At 46.8% G+C, this 14,877-nt stretch overlaps 1 protein-coding gene across 6 annotated transcripts in view; it reads right to left on the bottom strand.

The window, feature by feature from the left end:
• GALNT9 (polypeptide N-acetylgalactosaminyltransferase 9) overlaps positions 1-14,877 on the bottom strand; it is a 903,908-nt gene that overhangs the window by 457,923 nt on the left and 431,108 nt on the right. For all 6 annotated transcript variants that reach the window (XM_065568515.1, XM_065568512.1, XM_065568518.1 and 3 more), the window contains one exon: positions 14,260-14,467. Coding sequence is in view for 1 of the 6 variants with exons in the window: in XM_065568517.1 (XP_065424589.1) it covers positions 14,260-14,263 (4 nt within the window). In the remaining 5 variants the exon portion in view is untranslated. The remainder of the gene's footprint in view (positions 1-14,259; positions 14,468-14,877) is intronic.

Here is a 14,877-nt window from a genome sequence, read left to right as displayed (position 1 = left end):
ACGGGAGGAGCCCCGCCCTAGCCCCGCCCCTGCCCCTCCCACTTCCCGCCCCCCCAGAACCCCCAACCCTCCCCCCGTTCCTTGTCCCCTGACTGCCCCCTCCTGGGACCCCTGCCCCTAACTGCCCCCCAGGACTCCACTCCCTATCTAAGCCTCCCTGCCTCTTGTCCCCTGACTGCCCCAACACTTATCCACACCCCCACCCCCAGACAGACCCCTGGGACTCCCACGCCCCATCCAACCACTCCCCACCCCCTGACAGCCCCCCCCCAGAACTCCCAACCCATCTAAACCCCTCTGCTCCCTGTCCCCTGACTGCTCCGATCCCTCTCCGCACTCCTGCCCCCTGACAGCCCCCCCCAGAACTCCCAACCCATCTAAACCCCTCTGCTCCGTCCCCTGACTGCTCCGATCCCTCTCCCCACTCCTGCCCCCTGACAGCTCCCCCCCAGAACTCCCAGCCCCCCACCCCCCCCGCTCCTTGTCCCCTGACTGCCCCCTCCTGGGACCCCTGCTCCTAACTGCCCTCCAGAACCCCACCCCCTACCTAAGACTCCCTGTTCCTTGTCCCCTAACTGCCCCCTCCTAAGACCCCCCCAACTACCCCCCAGGACCCTACCCCCTACCTGTACCCTGACTGCCCAAAACTTTCTCCACTCCCCCCAAAAAGCCCCCCCCCCCGTTTCTTGACTGCCCCCTCCAGAACCTCCCTGCCCCTTCTCCTGCCCCCTGGCCCCCTTACCCTGCTGCTCAGAACAGGGTGTTGGGCTCTGTGCAAGCCGAGCCGGACACGTGGCTAAGCTCCCCAGCACAACAAAACCCGGTCCCTGGCCCTGCACAGTGCTGCCGGACCGGGCTGCAGGGGAGAGCTGCCCTTGTATCAGCACAAAGTGCTCTCGCTCCCATTTTGCTACGCTGCATGGCAGAAACCGCTCCCAGTTGCAAAAGGGGAGGGCTGCACTTTGTGCTGATACACTTGCTCAGAATGCAGGGCGGATCCGGCTCCTCTACAGCTGCTCCTGAATCCAGCCCGGGACTTTCCTGCAGCCCTCCCAGCCGCTCGCTCTGCTCTGCCGGGGGAGGGGGGAAATCCCGGACATTGTGAGTGCTTTACAAATTCCCCCCCGGACGCTATTTTTAGCACAAAAAGGAGGACATGTCCGGGTAAATCCGGACGAATGGTAACCCTACACAGGCCAGAAGTGAGTAAATATTGGGATTGCATGGAAAGCCTCCCAGCAAGAGAGAACGTGGCTGCAGAGGGAGCCAGGAGACTGATATGCCACCAAATATTCCTACTGTAGCTATGAGCAGAGACAAGAAAAATGCAGGGTGCTACCATTGGATTGTAAAAATCCAAGTAACTAAAATACAGTAGTTGCACTTTTGTTAGTTTATAGGTATTTCCTTTGCTACAAGGCAGGTTTTGAAGCTCTAATGTTTGGCATGGAGCATATCGTAAGGACACGGACAGATCCTCAGCTGGCATGAATTGGGGTAGCTCCAATGACTTTCATTGAAGCTACAGAATTGACACGTGTTGCTGATCTGGTTCAGAGAACTGACAATCCCTTCAGAACCGGGAGACAGACTGCAGTAGCCTTATGCCAGGAAAATGCTAACAGACACTCTTTGAGAAGGATGGCCAGCCTAGATGATGTAGGGTGATCAGGGCCAGCTCCAGGCACCAGCAAAGGAAGCAGGTGCCTGGGGCGGCCAATAGAAAGGGACGGCAGACCGTCCGTTGTTGGGGCGGCACATCCAGGTTGTCGTCGTCGGCAGTTCGGCGGTAGCCCAATCGGTCCGCTTCAGTCTTCGGTGGCAATTCAGTGGCGGGTCCTTCACTCCGTCTTCCTCTTCAGCGGCACTTCGGCGGCAGCTCAATCAGGTTTGTTTTTTTTCCTCCTCCCCCCACGCTTGGGGCAGCAAAAAAGCTGGGGCCGGCCCTGAGGGGGATATTTTTACTCAGTGCACGGTCTACTTTATTCCCCATATAGAAACTTGTGAGCCTGTGTGGGAATTGTTTTGTTTTTGTTTTTTTTTACCATTTCCTGTTTATATTGCTGTATACAATCAATGATTCTACTTGAAAGCCCTTCAGGTACCAAAGTCCCCCTGTCCCCAGAGAGCAACAGCCAGCACAAAAACAAACACTGTGCCTTTAACATTCCCCCTCCCAAGTCTCCAGCTGCAGCTGCTGCAGCTTGGCGGGCTCACAGAGAATGGCCTGTTTGTTTTGGAAGGCGCTCAATTCCCTCAGCTACTCCGTCTACAATGGGAGGTGAAGACGGAGGAAGGTTTTGAGTTTCATCTGTAGAACAGTTTTAAAACGTGACATAAACGGCTCCCAGGAGGAGGAATGAATGAAATGATTTACACTGGCATTCTCCCCGCAGGTGCAGAGAGCACGTCTGCTTTCCTAGAAGAGCAGGAGCGTGCCTTCCTTTTTGGGCCCTGGTAGCCAGCAAATTATGCAGTCTGTCACCTCATGGTCAGGATCCCTTGTTAATCCCTCAGGCTGAAAGGTCAATAATTCCCCCTTCTCCTTCCCTCTGTGTTGTGTAAAGTTCCTTGGTGGAGGCAAAAGTCAGAAAGAGAAGATTATTCATTCATTAAAAACGCGGCTTTGAACAAGGCCCAAAGTGTTATTCCAGGACTCCTGTAATGAAACATGCCACGGCCACTCTTGCTTAGCTCTGATGAGCAGCCTCAACGCAAGGGAGCAATCGTTCTTCAGGAGATGTATGCAACTGTGACAAGTACTGGTGCACTTCCAGAGCACTCTTCTTCTCTGTGGAATCCAGTTCCCATCCTCCCTCTGTGTGAGTTAGATGGAATTATGGCCCCATCAGGTACTCAGAGGAGACTAATGCAGTCTGCTTCTTGGATTCAGGTTAAATACTGGGGCAAGAATTATACTATTGTTTTCTATAGCTGCTTCTCCACTCTCCCCTGCCAGCTTCTCCCCATATGTTAGTAAAATGGGGGTTGAGGGGTATAAATAAGCAGTTAGTCCTGCTGGGAAGCACAGGCTGACCAGAAAGCTCCCAGAGCAGGTGAGATTAATTCTCCTGTTAGAGTCTTGTTCTCTATGGAAGCCTCACTAGGCCCAGAGGACTTTCCTTGAAAGTGGAATGACTTAAGAGATCAAGAATGGGCTATTAAGCCTTTCTCTCTTTATGTCTTATTCTGTCATAGCCCCAGATGTCTTTCAGTCGTCCCAAGTGGGCTCACATAAATTTGAGGAATAGGCTGAAGACCTGCAGACATGATTTTGAAAGGCCAGTCATTTAACGAAGACATGAGGACTCCCGAACAGAAAACATGCCCTCCCATTACATTTCAGCTAACTTAGTTAATTAGAGAAAAAAAAATTTCAAGTCTCGCATCTCGATAGGGTTTAAAAATTAAAGTTCACGCTCAGTTGTGTGACTGATGCCCTAGCAAGCCCAGTCTGATGACCAAAACCACCAGAATTAAACTTTTTCCTATCTATAGGTTTTCCTACATCTTCCCATTATTTCTAAGCAGGTCCTCCTTCTGAAGCTGCATAGAGCCAAGAAGTGCAAGACTGATGCTGCTGTGAAAATGAAACAGGAAAAAAATCCCCTACTTCGTGTGTGTTGGAAAGCTAATACAACATTAGCATTGTGGGGGAAATCACTTTGTATTCTAATTCATGGGAGGGGAGGGAGAAAGACAGGTTTGCAAGAATGACAGTCAAATACTTCAGCTGTCTTCCAGCCAACATTTATTCAGAATGTTTTTTCTACTGTAGCGGGGGATGTGGTTAATAATCGGTGAATAAACCTGGATCCTAAGCGCGGTATATAGGTTTAGAACAACTGGCAGTTGTGCAGGTTAAGGTGGGACTCTTCATCCAGAAGAAGCAGCTTCTGCTTTTCCCAGAGATGCGGATATTCCTATTGAGAATATCCTGCTAGATTCTCGGTGCTACTATAACAGGGTTTGATGGGATATGCACCAGAGAAGCATTTTGAAAGCTCTCATGTCCCTGCCTGGAAGATGACTAGAAGACTAAATATAGTCTGGTTGCTAATTATTTTTCTTAGCCCAAAATTCCTACTCTCCCTCCACCCCTAAGAACTTTCAACCCCTGGGACGAAAGAAAGAAAAGAAAAGAAAGAAAGAAGGGATTTTCAAAAGTCATCTTGACTTCAATGGGAGCAGTGTTAAGCCCAACACTGGGCACTTCTGAAAATCCCCTTTGCCCCCATCAACTGTGGCTGACCTAGAGGCAGGAGAACAACTAGGAAGATGCTAGATGCAAGGCCTATTCTTACATAAACCAACAACACTGAACATGTTTGCTATCATTATTAGATACTCAGTGGTGTATTGATAGGCATCATAACCCCATGATGCTGTGACACCTTTCCCACAAAGCACTTAGTGTCCTTGACATATCCTCCTCTTTCAATCTGCTCTGCCTGGAAGCTACCCTTCCCCAATTCTGGGCCACTATCCTCTAGTAGAGCCCTGCTCTAATGTTTTCCTCTCACTTCATACAAAGTATAAGGCAACATCATGCTTGCGCTGTCACTGCTACATGCTGCTTCTGCTTGGCACCTGTAGGGACCTTGGGTGTCTGGTCAAAGGCAGCACCCCAGAGCCGGGCCTGGGTTCTGGGGAAAGCAAGTACTACTTGCTCCTGTTCACCCTGCACAGCAAGTTAGCCATAAAGGGGTGCAGAAGGCAGGGAAGTGGTAAGCCATGCCCCAGCCTCCAACATACACATTGACCCACAGAACACCCCATAGGGAGCAATCAGCACGAGGCAAGTGTAGTTAAATGGCACAATCTAGCCCACAGCTGGGTTATGGCACAGGCTGGGCTCCATTGTGGAACCCTTATCCACACTTCACTGGGACTTTTTGTGTGAGTAAGTGCTCACCAAGATGAGGAAGAGCTCCACCAGCCCTTAATCTAAATTCATCCCAACGGCTAGACTGCGATAAGGCCTTAGGTATGAGAGTATGGGGGGCACATCAGGAGCTCCCCCCACTCTTTGCATGACCTGCACAAGGGTCTGTCACGATTGCTCAAAGGAACGCGGGGAATGTTCCTTTGGTACAGACCAGAGAAGAAGACTAAAGGATGGTGCAGCCTTTGCTGTCCTGACTGCCAGGCTGATCAGAGAGGAGTCTCTCTCCCATCTCCTATGGGGCAATGAGAGTTCATTGCTCAGGCTGAATCTTTATGCTGGGGCAGCTTACGAGTTTCTGGTGGCCAACCAAAGACCTGATTTTAGTGCTCAAAAGAGCCTCGGGGTTGAGAGGTTGAAACGAGAATTTTTATGAACAAGTAGGCAGAAGCCAACATCATTTTTGTTTAGCAAAGGAATGTGGAGGTTCAAAATGCTGCTTGACTTTGCTTACAAAAGAGGTGCTAAAGCAATGCCGTTTGCAGCAGCTGTTCCGCATGTAAAGAGATGAGGAACAAGTAGGGCCTTTCTTTATTTCATGGGAAGCAAATGAGCCGGTAGCCAACTTGTGTGATCCATTGGCTCAGAATGTCCCATGCTGCTCCTGCCGCCTTAACATTCATGTCTGACATGAGTTCACAAGCATAACCATTTGAAGCCAAGGTACGTCACAGCAACACACCGAGCCTTCCGACAGGAACTTGATAAGAAATTTAAAAGGAAGACAAAACAAAAAGAATCAGCTGTCTAAAGAGTTTGAGGAATCATGAAGACCATCTGTTATTTGATTGTTTGGGGCCCTCTTACTTGCCTTTCTGGTGGAGAGAGCTATGAGCTGGCCTGCAGTCTCTAGCTCACCCCAGTAACCAAATGCGGAAGTGACAGAAATTGTTTGGGAAGGGAAGTCTCTGTGAGACTGTCACACGGTAGCACTGTTTCTCCACCTCCTGACAGCAACACTGAAAAACCAATGCGTGTCGTTTCCACCAGGAACCCACATTTTCATGGAACCCCCGCAGAAATTTGTGAAAGTGAATTCAATAAAGAAACCTGACAGCTTGGAAAAACTCCAAGGCCAAAGGGTTGTTTTTCCCTCCGTCCTTTATGTGGGCGATGTTGGTGCAATTCCCAGTGACAAGCCTAGTTCAGATCTGACAATAAGGCCGGCCACTCCTTGGTTCTGGATCTTTTCCCTCACCTAGCCAGGAGGACGGGGAAGTGTAGTGGGGAAGGGGCTGACGGGAAATGGTAGCCTCTGCTTTGCAGATCCATGACAGTATTCCTTTTATTTTTGTGTTCTAGGCTTGTAGAATCATAGAACTGGAAGGGACCTTGAGAGGTCATCTAGTCCAGTCCTCTGCACGCAAAGCAGGACTAAGTATTATCTAGTATTGTTGTTTGAGGCCCGCTCAGGAGTCTTCTGGCTGTAAGGCCTCTGCTGAAAAAAGTGCATTTTCTGCATTATTTCAAACAATGCTTTATTTGTTTTAGCAAATCTGTAGATTCTGTTTCAGGGATGGGTATAAGCCACATTTTTGGGGAGTGACTAATGAATTTGGGTGCCTCCAGTTTTAAGACCCCAACCCGAGGCACCTTAAAGGGTTTTTATTTTCAGAGGACGGGTGCTCAGCACTTCTGAAAGTCAGACCTTTGTAGTGTGTGTCAAGTTGGGCACCCAAGAACTGAGGCACTCCAAATCACCGATCACTTTTGGAAGTTTTAGTGTCACTATACAGCAAGAGTAGTAATGGGTAGGGGGAGGAGGAATGCTCCTCAGTCAATAGTGCAAATATTGAAAATTGTGCGGCAGATTGATTAGTACAATTAGACATTTTTATTACAGCTCTGTTCCTTTCAGATACATAAATGTCAAGTCATGACTTACGGGCTATATAAATATCATTTTTAAATGTAGTTATCTCTACCAAATACACTGAAACTATTGAGAAATGAGCCTGAGCTCAGGAGTAACCAGTGATTTGTCAAACATGCCTTAGACGTGTTTATTGGGCATCAATACGCTCAATAAAGGGCATGAGCAGGCATGTGATTTTGGAAGGAAGCGTTAGAGAAGTTCTTGCCCCATATCCATACAGATCATACCAGAGACACAATCTATAAAGCTGGTTTGGGGAAGGTGATGTAATGGAGAACCTAGGTTTAAGGGGATGGGCTTTGGGGAGAGACCAAAGAAAGCATGTTTCCTATAAAATACAGAAACCCATCCTTACCCTTGAAATACTATTTCATAGAGACGTGTTGGCATTCTAAATTGACAGGCTGAGAGAAAGACAGACACACTGTTCTGTACCACTGTATGTAATATTTTCATTCTTTGCAATACAAGCTTTTTTTGCCCACTAAGAGATGCCTTTTCTGGTGCTGGACTAGATGGATTTATTTCCAATAATCTTTTATTTTGTGATTTTTCTCTTTATTTTATTAACTTACCTCAGAAATCTGCTTGAATTTTAATTTAAAATCAACCTGAATTAGATGCTGAGGTTGTTAAATTGCGGTTATTGAGTGTTGAGGCACCACAGAGAGAAAGAGACTGTCTTTAGCTGAAGCTGGGACAAGAGAGAGGTAATGTCTGGGGTACCTGAAGTAAGGCTATGGGTTTACAATACCTCCCTGCAGAGTGCCAGAAAGGGGGTTGGATGAAGACCAATATATGGGCACATGGGGATTATTTAAAAGATCCAATGTAAAGGAGCTGTTCCTTTAGCCCAAATAGTAAAAAACATCACTTTTCTCACTGAAGGTCCTAAATTCTACCCCTGCTGATGGCCCCTAGTGAAGACTGTTACAATGCCATGGCCTTTATGAAGAAGTCAAATTCCTGTGGACCTCAGAAGCTAAAAAAAAAAGCTTCTCTGAAGAGTGTGTTTGGGGGGAGGGGGTGTGTAAGTAATGCACTGGCCAAACAAGTCTCTCTATTCATACAGTGGATGACAGCCTACTGCTGCTACCACCTAATGGAGTTACTCCTTTAGCCCAACTGACAGAGGCCAGTGCTTCAGGCCCCATCTTCAAACTTTGCTGATGACTTACGCAAGGGATCATGATTCCAGGCTTCGTTAGAATTGAAAAAAAGAACTTTGTTGTCATCGAACCATAGAAAACATGACATCTGTTTGGATTTCATGTCTTAGATTCAGTCGTGTGGCATTTCCCATTGTGCTGCTTTGCTTCCCCCCTTCCCCACAGCAAAGCTTCACCTAGGATGGGTTAAAAAAAATTAAAGCAGCAGAAGCAGGAAATAAAGATATTGAGTCGAGTTTCCTTCTGCATTTGCAGGTAAACGCTGGGATGAACTAGAAGAGCATAAGCAGATCTCCAGTAACTCATTTGAAATGCTTCAGCTGTAGGGTCTAGAGAACCGCACTGCATTGAAACACATACCAGTCAGGAAACAAGACACAGCCCATTCGAATGGTGAAAGGCCTTACTGACAAGTGGGTTTGTTTCCCCCTCTCCTGCCTTCCCGCCCCTTCTTCGGCTTCAAAACAACGGAGGAAACCTGTACAAGTCTGGGCACAAAACAACCCCACATCTCTGCCAAACACAGACAGTTGTCAGTACGAGCCAGGCTCCCCACGACAAGAATTACATCTCTTAATTATTAGCAGCCTGGCTCCTGGAATGTGCACATTTTTTCACAGTTACTAAATAAGTTAATCACTTCATGAACAAGGAAATCTGCAGATGCCTTTGAGGCTTTGTTAACATAGTCCCTAAACCAGCTTTACACTCCCTTCTAATCCTCTTTAAGACAGTATGAGGCAGTGAAGTAGCCTATAATCAGTTTTTAAGGTTATAGACAATATCCCCACTCAAGCTGGTTGCCTAGAGCAACAGTGCAAGAACTGAATACTAGCAATGAGATTGGATTACTTGCCTTGTTTATTCATCCATATATATTTATCCCCTGCTCTGCCTACAGCAGGGATTTCATAGCCTGTGCCATACATGCACAGATGCAGAGTAGAGTTTATGTAAAAAAATGCAGACAGCCTTCAGAAATTAATCTCCTTCCCTTTCTGATTCCTTTTCCTCCCGGCTCCACATATCTGAGTTCAAAATGGTCCAGGAACTGCCAATCTGAGCAGTGTGTTTCACAGAAGACCTGTAGTATGTCACTGTTAAAGTATACACCATTCTTTGACGGGTGCCTGAATCACAAACACCGCTCACAGACGTTGGACCAGATCCTCAGCCAGCATAAACTGGTGTAACTCGACTGTAGCCAATGGAGCCATGCTACTTTATACCTGTTGAGACTCTGACCCATTAAGTTCAGGAGGTCCGAGGTACCACATACACAGTAAATTGCACTTTAATGGAAATCCATGGACTAAAATTCAGTCTATTTCCATCCCACTCCCAAATATGGGTATTTTAGCCCCATTCTTCTCTATACTTGCAAAAAGGGGGAAATTTGGGTGAATTTGCTAAGTGATTTAACCCCCTTTCTTGTTATTCCCTAGATTTGGGCACAATTTCAGCAGAGCTCTAGAACAAGTGTGCAACCCACTGCCACTCAAGATGGCTCCACAGCCTGACCTGGTGGAACTGGCAAGTCAATTCGTTGTAGATAGTAGTTGGAGATAATGAGCTCCCACAAGGAGCTGATCATGGACATAAAATATTTCTGATATAGCACTTATAAATAATGCAATCAGTATCTAGCATGACACTGTGAGCAACACTCTAACAGCAGAGGACCCAGTGGAAATGCAAGAAGTACTGTGTGTGTACATACGTACATGTACCCACAAAGGTTTTGGATCCACAATCCTAAACGTCCTCAATGTTCAGGGAAGCTCAGATAGGTGCATCTCCTTTCCGACAGTTTGCAGACAAATTAGAAAGTGAGAGTTGGCATTTATTTTTGAACTCTGGTATAATTTTAAGCAACTTTTATTACTGTACAATGCAAACAAACCTCACACCATGACAATGATTAGTGATGGGTGAATCTCAAGAGTGTGGGGACTTTGGATGTATTTGAATAAGCAATAGAGCATTTTGATTCTTTACTGAAGCTTAGCCACAACTGTTAAGTCTATGAAACCAGTCTGGAAATTTTCTGAGAAGAAATTTCCTCATGAGATTTCCCTTTTCCAGTCAGGCCAAAATGGCTTACCTTGCAGTATTTCAGAAGTTCTGATTCCAGACCAGATGTAATATAGTGACAGAAGGGTGAAAACATGAATAATAGAGGGTGGAGGATATCTAAGTTTTTGCAGTGCTCAAAAAGGTTCAATTTCAGGTTCAGATGTGGGGTTTGTTTTGACATCTGATCTAGCTCACTTGTTCCTAATGATGGCACAAGCTGCTAGGTAACCAAGCAACCAATCAGTCAAATATCTCTATACATAGGGCTGATCCACACACACTTAGAGCTACGCTAAGTTCCTCCTGAAGCCACTTTGCTGACTCACAAAATGGAGTGCTGCAAAACTCAGCAGTTTCACTGTGCGAGAACTGATGCCAGGGCCACTCCATGGGAGTCCTCCCTTTGTTTCTCCCGTAAATCCTTTTTAAAACCGGCTTCCTCACCTCTATCCCTTTGTTCTGCTGCTGGAGGTTTTCCATTCTCCAAACCCCAACTCCCTGCAGAGAAGCTGAAGGATCTAGTTCTCCTAGCTTTTGCCAATCCCGAGTCCCAAGTGTTTCCACCTAGACAGGAGACCAGTAAGGTTTAATGACAGGCCAGTGTTCCTGGTCTGACAAGTATTTAACACAGCCCCGATTCCTGGCTGACTCACTACACACTGAGACAAGGTAATTAATATCCTTTGTTGGACCAACTTCTGGTGGTGAGAGAGATGAGCTCTCTAATATCCTGGGATTGACATGGCTACAACAACATTCATTATACATTGACAGGTTTCAGAGTAGCAGCCGTGTTAGTCTGTATCCGCAAAAAGAACAGGAGTACTTGTGGCACCTTAGAGACTAACAAATTTATTTGAGCATAAGCTTTCGTGGGCTACAGCCCACTTCTTCGGATGCATAGAATGGAACATATATTGAGGAGATATATATATACACATACAGAGAGCATGAAAAGGTGGGAACTACTGACCGCTATACTTACTACATGCCTCCAGCTTCCATCCAGGACTCACCACACTATCCATCGTCTACAGCCAAGCTCTAAGATACAACTGCATTTGCTCCAATCCCTCAGACAGAGACAAGCACCTATAAGATCTCTATCAAGCATTCTTAAAACTATAATACCCATCTGCTGAAGTGAAAAAACAGATTGACAGAGCCAGACAAGTACCCAGAAGTCACCTCCTACAAGACAGGCCCAACAAAGAAAATAACAGAACACCACTAGCTGTCACCTTCAGCCCCCAACTAAAACCTCTCCAGTGCATCATCAAAGATCTACAACCTATCCTGAAAGATGATCCTTCACTCCCACAGATCTTGGGAGACAGACCTGTCCTCACTTACAGACAACCCCCCAACCTGAAGCAAATACTCACCAGCAACCACACATCACTGAACAAAAACACTGACCCAGGAACCTATCCTTGCAACAAAGTCCGATGCCAACTCTGTCCACATATCTATTCAAGTGACATCACCATAGGACCTAATCACAACAGCCATGCCATCAGGGGCTCATTCACCTGCACATCTACCAATGTGATATGTGCCAGCAATGCCCCTCTGCCATGTACATTGGCCAAACCGGACAGTCTCTACGCAAAAGAATTAATGGACACAAATCTGACATCAGGAATCATAATACTCAAAAACCAGTGGGAGAACACTTTAACCTGTCTGGCCATTCAATGACAGACCTGCGGGTGGCTATCTTACAACAGAAAAACTTCAAAAACAGACTCCAACGAGAGACTGCTGAGCTGGAATTGATATGCAAACTAGATACAATCAACTCAGGATTGAATAAGGACTGGGAATGGCTGAGCCATTACAAACATTGAATCTATCTCCCCTTGTAAGTATTCTCACACTTCTTATCAAACTGTCTGTACTGGGCTAGCTTGATTATCACTTCAAAAAAAATTCTCTTACTTAATTGGCCTCTCAGAGTTGGTAAGACAACTCCCACCTTTTCATGCTCTCTGTATGTGCATATATATCTCCTCAATATATGTTCCATTCTATGCATCCGAAGAAGTGGGCTGTAGCCCATGAAAACTTATGCTCAAATAAATTGGTTAGTCTCTAAGGTGCCTGTTCATTATAAACTGAGGCATTCTACGATACAGCAATTTCATAACAGCAACCAGACTTGGTAAATTGTATACAGATTCCCCAAACCATCCAGGCCAGTCAGATGGGGGGAGGGATAGCTCAGTGGTTTGAGCATTGGCCTGCTAAACCTAGTGTGGTAGGGTGACCAGATCACAGGGATGAAATATCGGGACGCGGGAGGGGGCGGGGGGCGGTTTCACAGGGGCAGGGGGGCATTAGCAGGCCACCCCAGGGCAAAAGCTGGCCCCGATGCAGAGGGAGCTGGGGATAAAGAGGGCATGGGGGGGGGGGGGGACACCGATAAGAAGCGCTGGGAAGCAAAGAAGTCCGGGGCTGGCCGCGGGGCAGCGGCGGTGCATGTGAGCCGGGGACCCCGGGGGCAGCACGGCGCGGGCGTGCAGGGGGCCGGGGCTGGCACAGCCGAGCCACAGCAGCGGCCGGTCTCCTGAGGGGCTCCCCGGGGCGAGCCGCTGGAGCGCAGCCAAGCAGGAGAGGCGCGGGGCTCCCTGGCAGCGGCGGGGAAGTTTATGGGGACCCCGGCTGGCCCCTCGCCCCTGTCCGCCGGCCTCCCCACCTGGGACAAGTCTCGCCCCCGCAGCCCCTCTTCTCCGCGTGTCTCCGGCTGAGCGCCAGAGCGGAGGGCAAAATTGCTTTTTTGTCCAGTGTCAAAGAAGGAAATATCGGGACAGTCCCGATAAAATCGGGACGTCTGGTCACCCTATAGTGTGGTGAGTTCAATCTTTGAGGGAGCCATTTAGGGATCTGGGGCAAAAATCTGTCTGGGGGTTGGACTAGATGACCTCCTGAGGTCCCTTCCAACCCTGATATTCTATGCTTCTAAAGAGGCAGTACTAGAAATCTCACAATATTGCCAACCTAGGTTTGCAGAACAAAGCGGTTAGTTTGATTCATGTTAAAGTCTGCTAAGCACCCAATCTTCTGGGTGCTTATCCAAGCTGCCCTTTGAGCCACGTTCATCAATGGCAATTAACATGCTGACACACCAAAGAAGTAAGTGATTTTACAATAGTTATAAGTGGTAGCAGTTACTGGATCTCTGCCTGCATATTTTCTCTCTTATGCATCTCTAACAAAAGCTACGTAAACCTTCAAAGGGTGGGGTAATGGTATAGAACAATCTGCAAGATGCTAAATGCTGTGAGATGGTGACCCATTCCTGCATTAAGGATGATTTTCAATGGGAGTTTGGGCCCCTTTGGAAATCCTAGACAGAATACACAGGGATTCACACTTGAAAGTGAAAAGCAAAACCTTTTTCTTTCCGCTTCAAAGCTATGTGTGTCTCATCTGGGGTCACATCTTCTGTATGAACCCCATACTTGCAAACACACAAACCTTGTGTGCTTTCTCCAGCCGCAGCTACAAACTGGGCTGCCAGCTTTTTAAAAATGTAAAGCAAGAAGTTTCTTGCTTAGCCGTCCATAAAGGGCCTCGGATGCTCTGACACACATTACGAGTAATTTCCTTGATCTTTTACTGCCCGGGGTCAATCATTTACTAAAACATCCTTTTAAAACAAAATCTCTTAATGCTTCCCCTGGCACAATCAAAACACACTGGGTCCCTGCATACAATCTTCGAGTTACACATATGCTTTACTAGTTATCGCTTCACTGAGGTATTGCAGAAATTTTGAACTATTGAGAAGGATGGTCTTGTGAATAAGGCACTGGATTGGGACTCCGAACATCTGCCAGAGATTCCTTGTGGGACCTTCGGCAAATCACAATCTATGTCAAAGATCCCTACCTGTAAAATGGAGATACTAATACTTCCTTTCTCCCAGTTGGTGTGACTCCTCCATTGATACTATAAGCTCTTTGGGATAAGGATTTTTTATGCCATATTTGTACAGCATCTAGCACAGCGGGGTCTCAATATCAGTGAAAGCCTCTAGGCTTTGCTGAAACACTACTAATAATATTGATTAGTCTCATTGTTTGCCTTCTGGACTCTGTGTTGACAAATCAGGACCATCCTGATGCTGGCTGATGCATCTGTAGCTCTGGGCCCATTTTACATCCCTTGCTCCCTTGTTTTGTACTTACTCATGCAGGTGGTGTCAATGGAATCCAGGAGGCAACTGGGTATGAGAAAGGATTGCAGAGCTGGGCCTCGGGCAGTGAGCTTCTCATGTCACCTACAAGGCTCTTCAGAAGAGCTAGCCAGCCAAATCCTCAGCTGAGTGTGTTACTCTTTTCAGCTCGCCTGTAGATGGCACTGTGGTAACATCTTACCAACGACACAGGACGCTTTCTTAAAAGACAACATGAAAAAGAAGCCTTCAGTGTCCTGTGCTTCCTGCATTATCTCCTCCACTAAAATCATTTCCTTGGCCTACTTTCTTCTTGATTTTTTTTCTCCCAGAGAAATTATTTATCATAGGGGATTGCCAGCACTTAATAAACATCCCTCCAAGAATAAATTTGTTTATCTAAGGTATTTTATTATGCTGCCTCAGATAAAAGGAAAAAAACCTCCCCAGAACGTTTTTGACTGAGCAAACAGTAAAGAGCAGCGTCCTTGAGCAGAGTTTTCAGAGGGGAGGTTTGTCAGACGCCATCTCTCAGCCGTTAGGGAATGAATTATCTTCCAAATGAACAAAAGTAGCAGAAGGGTAGCGCTGGCAACTGATTCATTATGACTTAGGCAGATTTAGGAACCGC

This window comes from Chrysemys picta, chromosome 15, assembly GCF_011386835.1.
Source record: "Chrysemys picta bellii isolate R12L10 chromosome 15, ASM1138683v2, whole genome shotgun sequence".
NCBI classification, from domain to species: domain Eukaryota; kingdom Metazoa; phylum Chordata; order Testudines; family Emydidae; genus Chrysemys; species Chrysemys picta.
The sequence above is the reverse complement of the archived record's forward strand: the minus strand, read 5'-3'. Positions and strand labels throughout refer to the sequence as shown.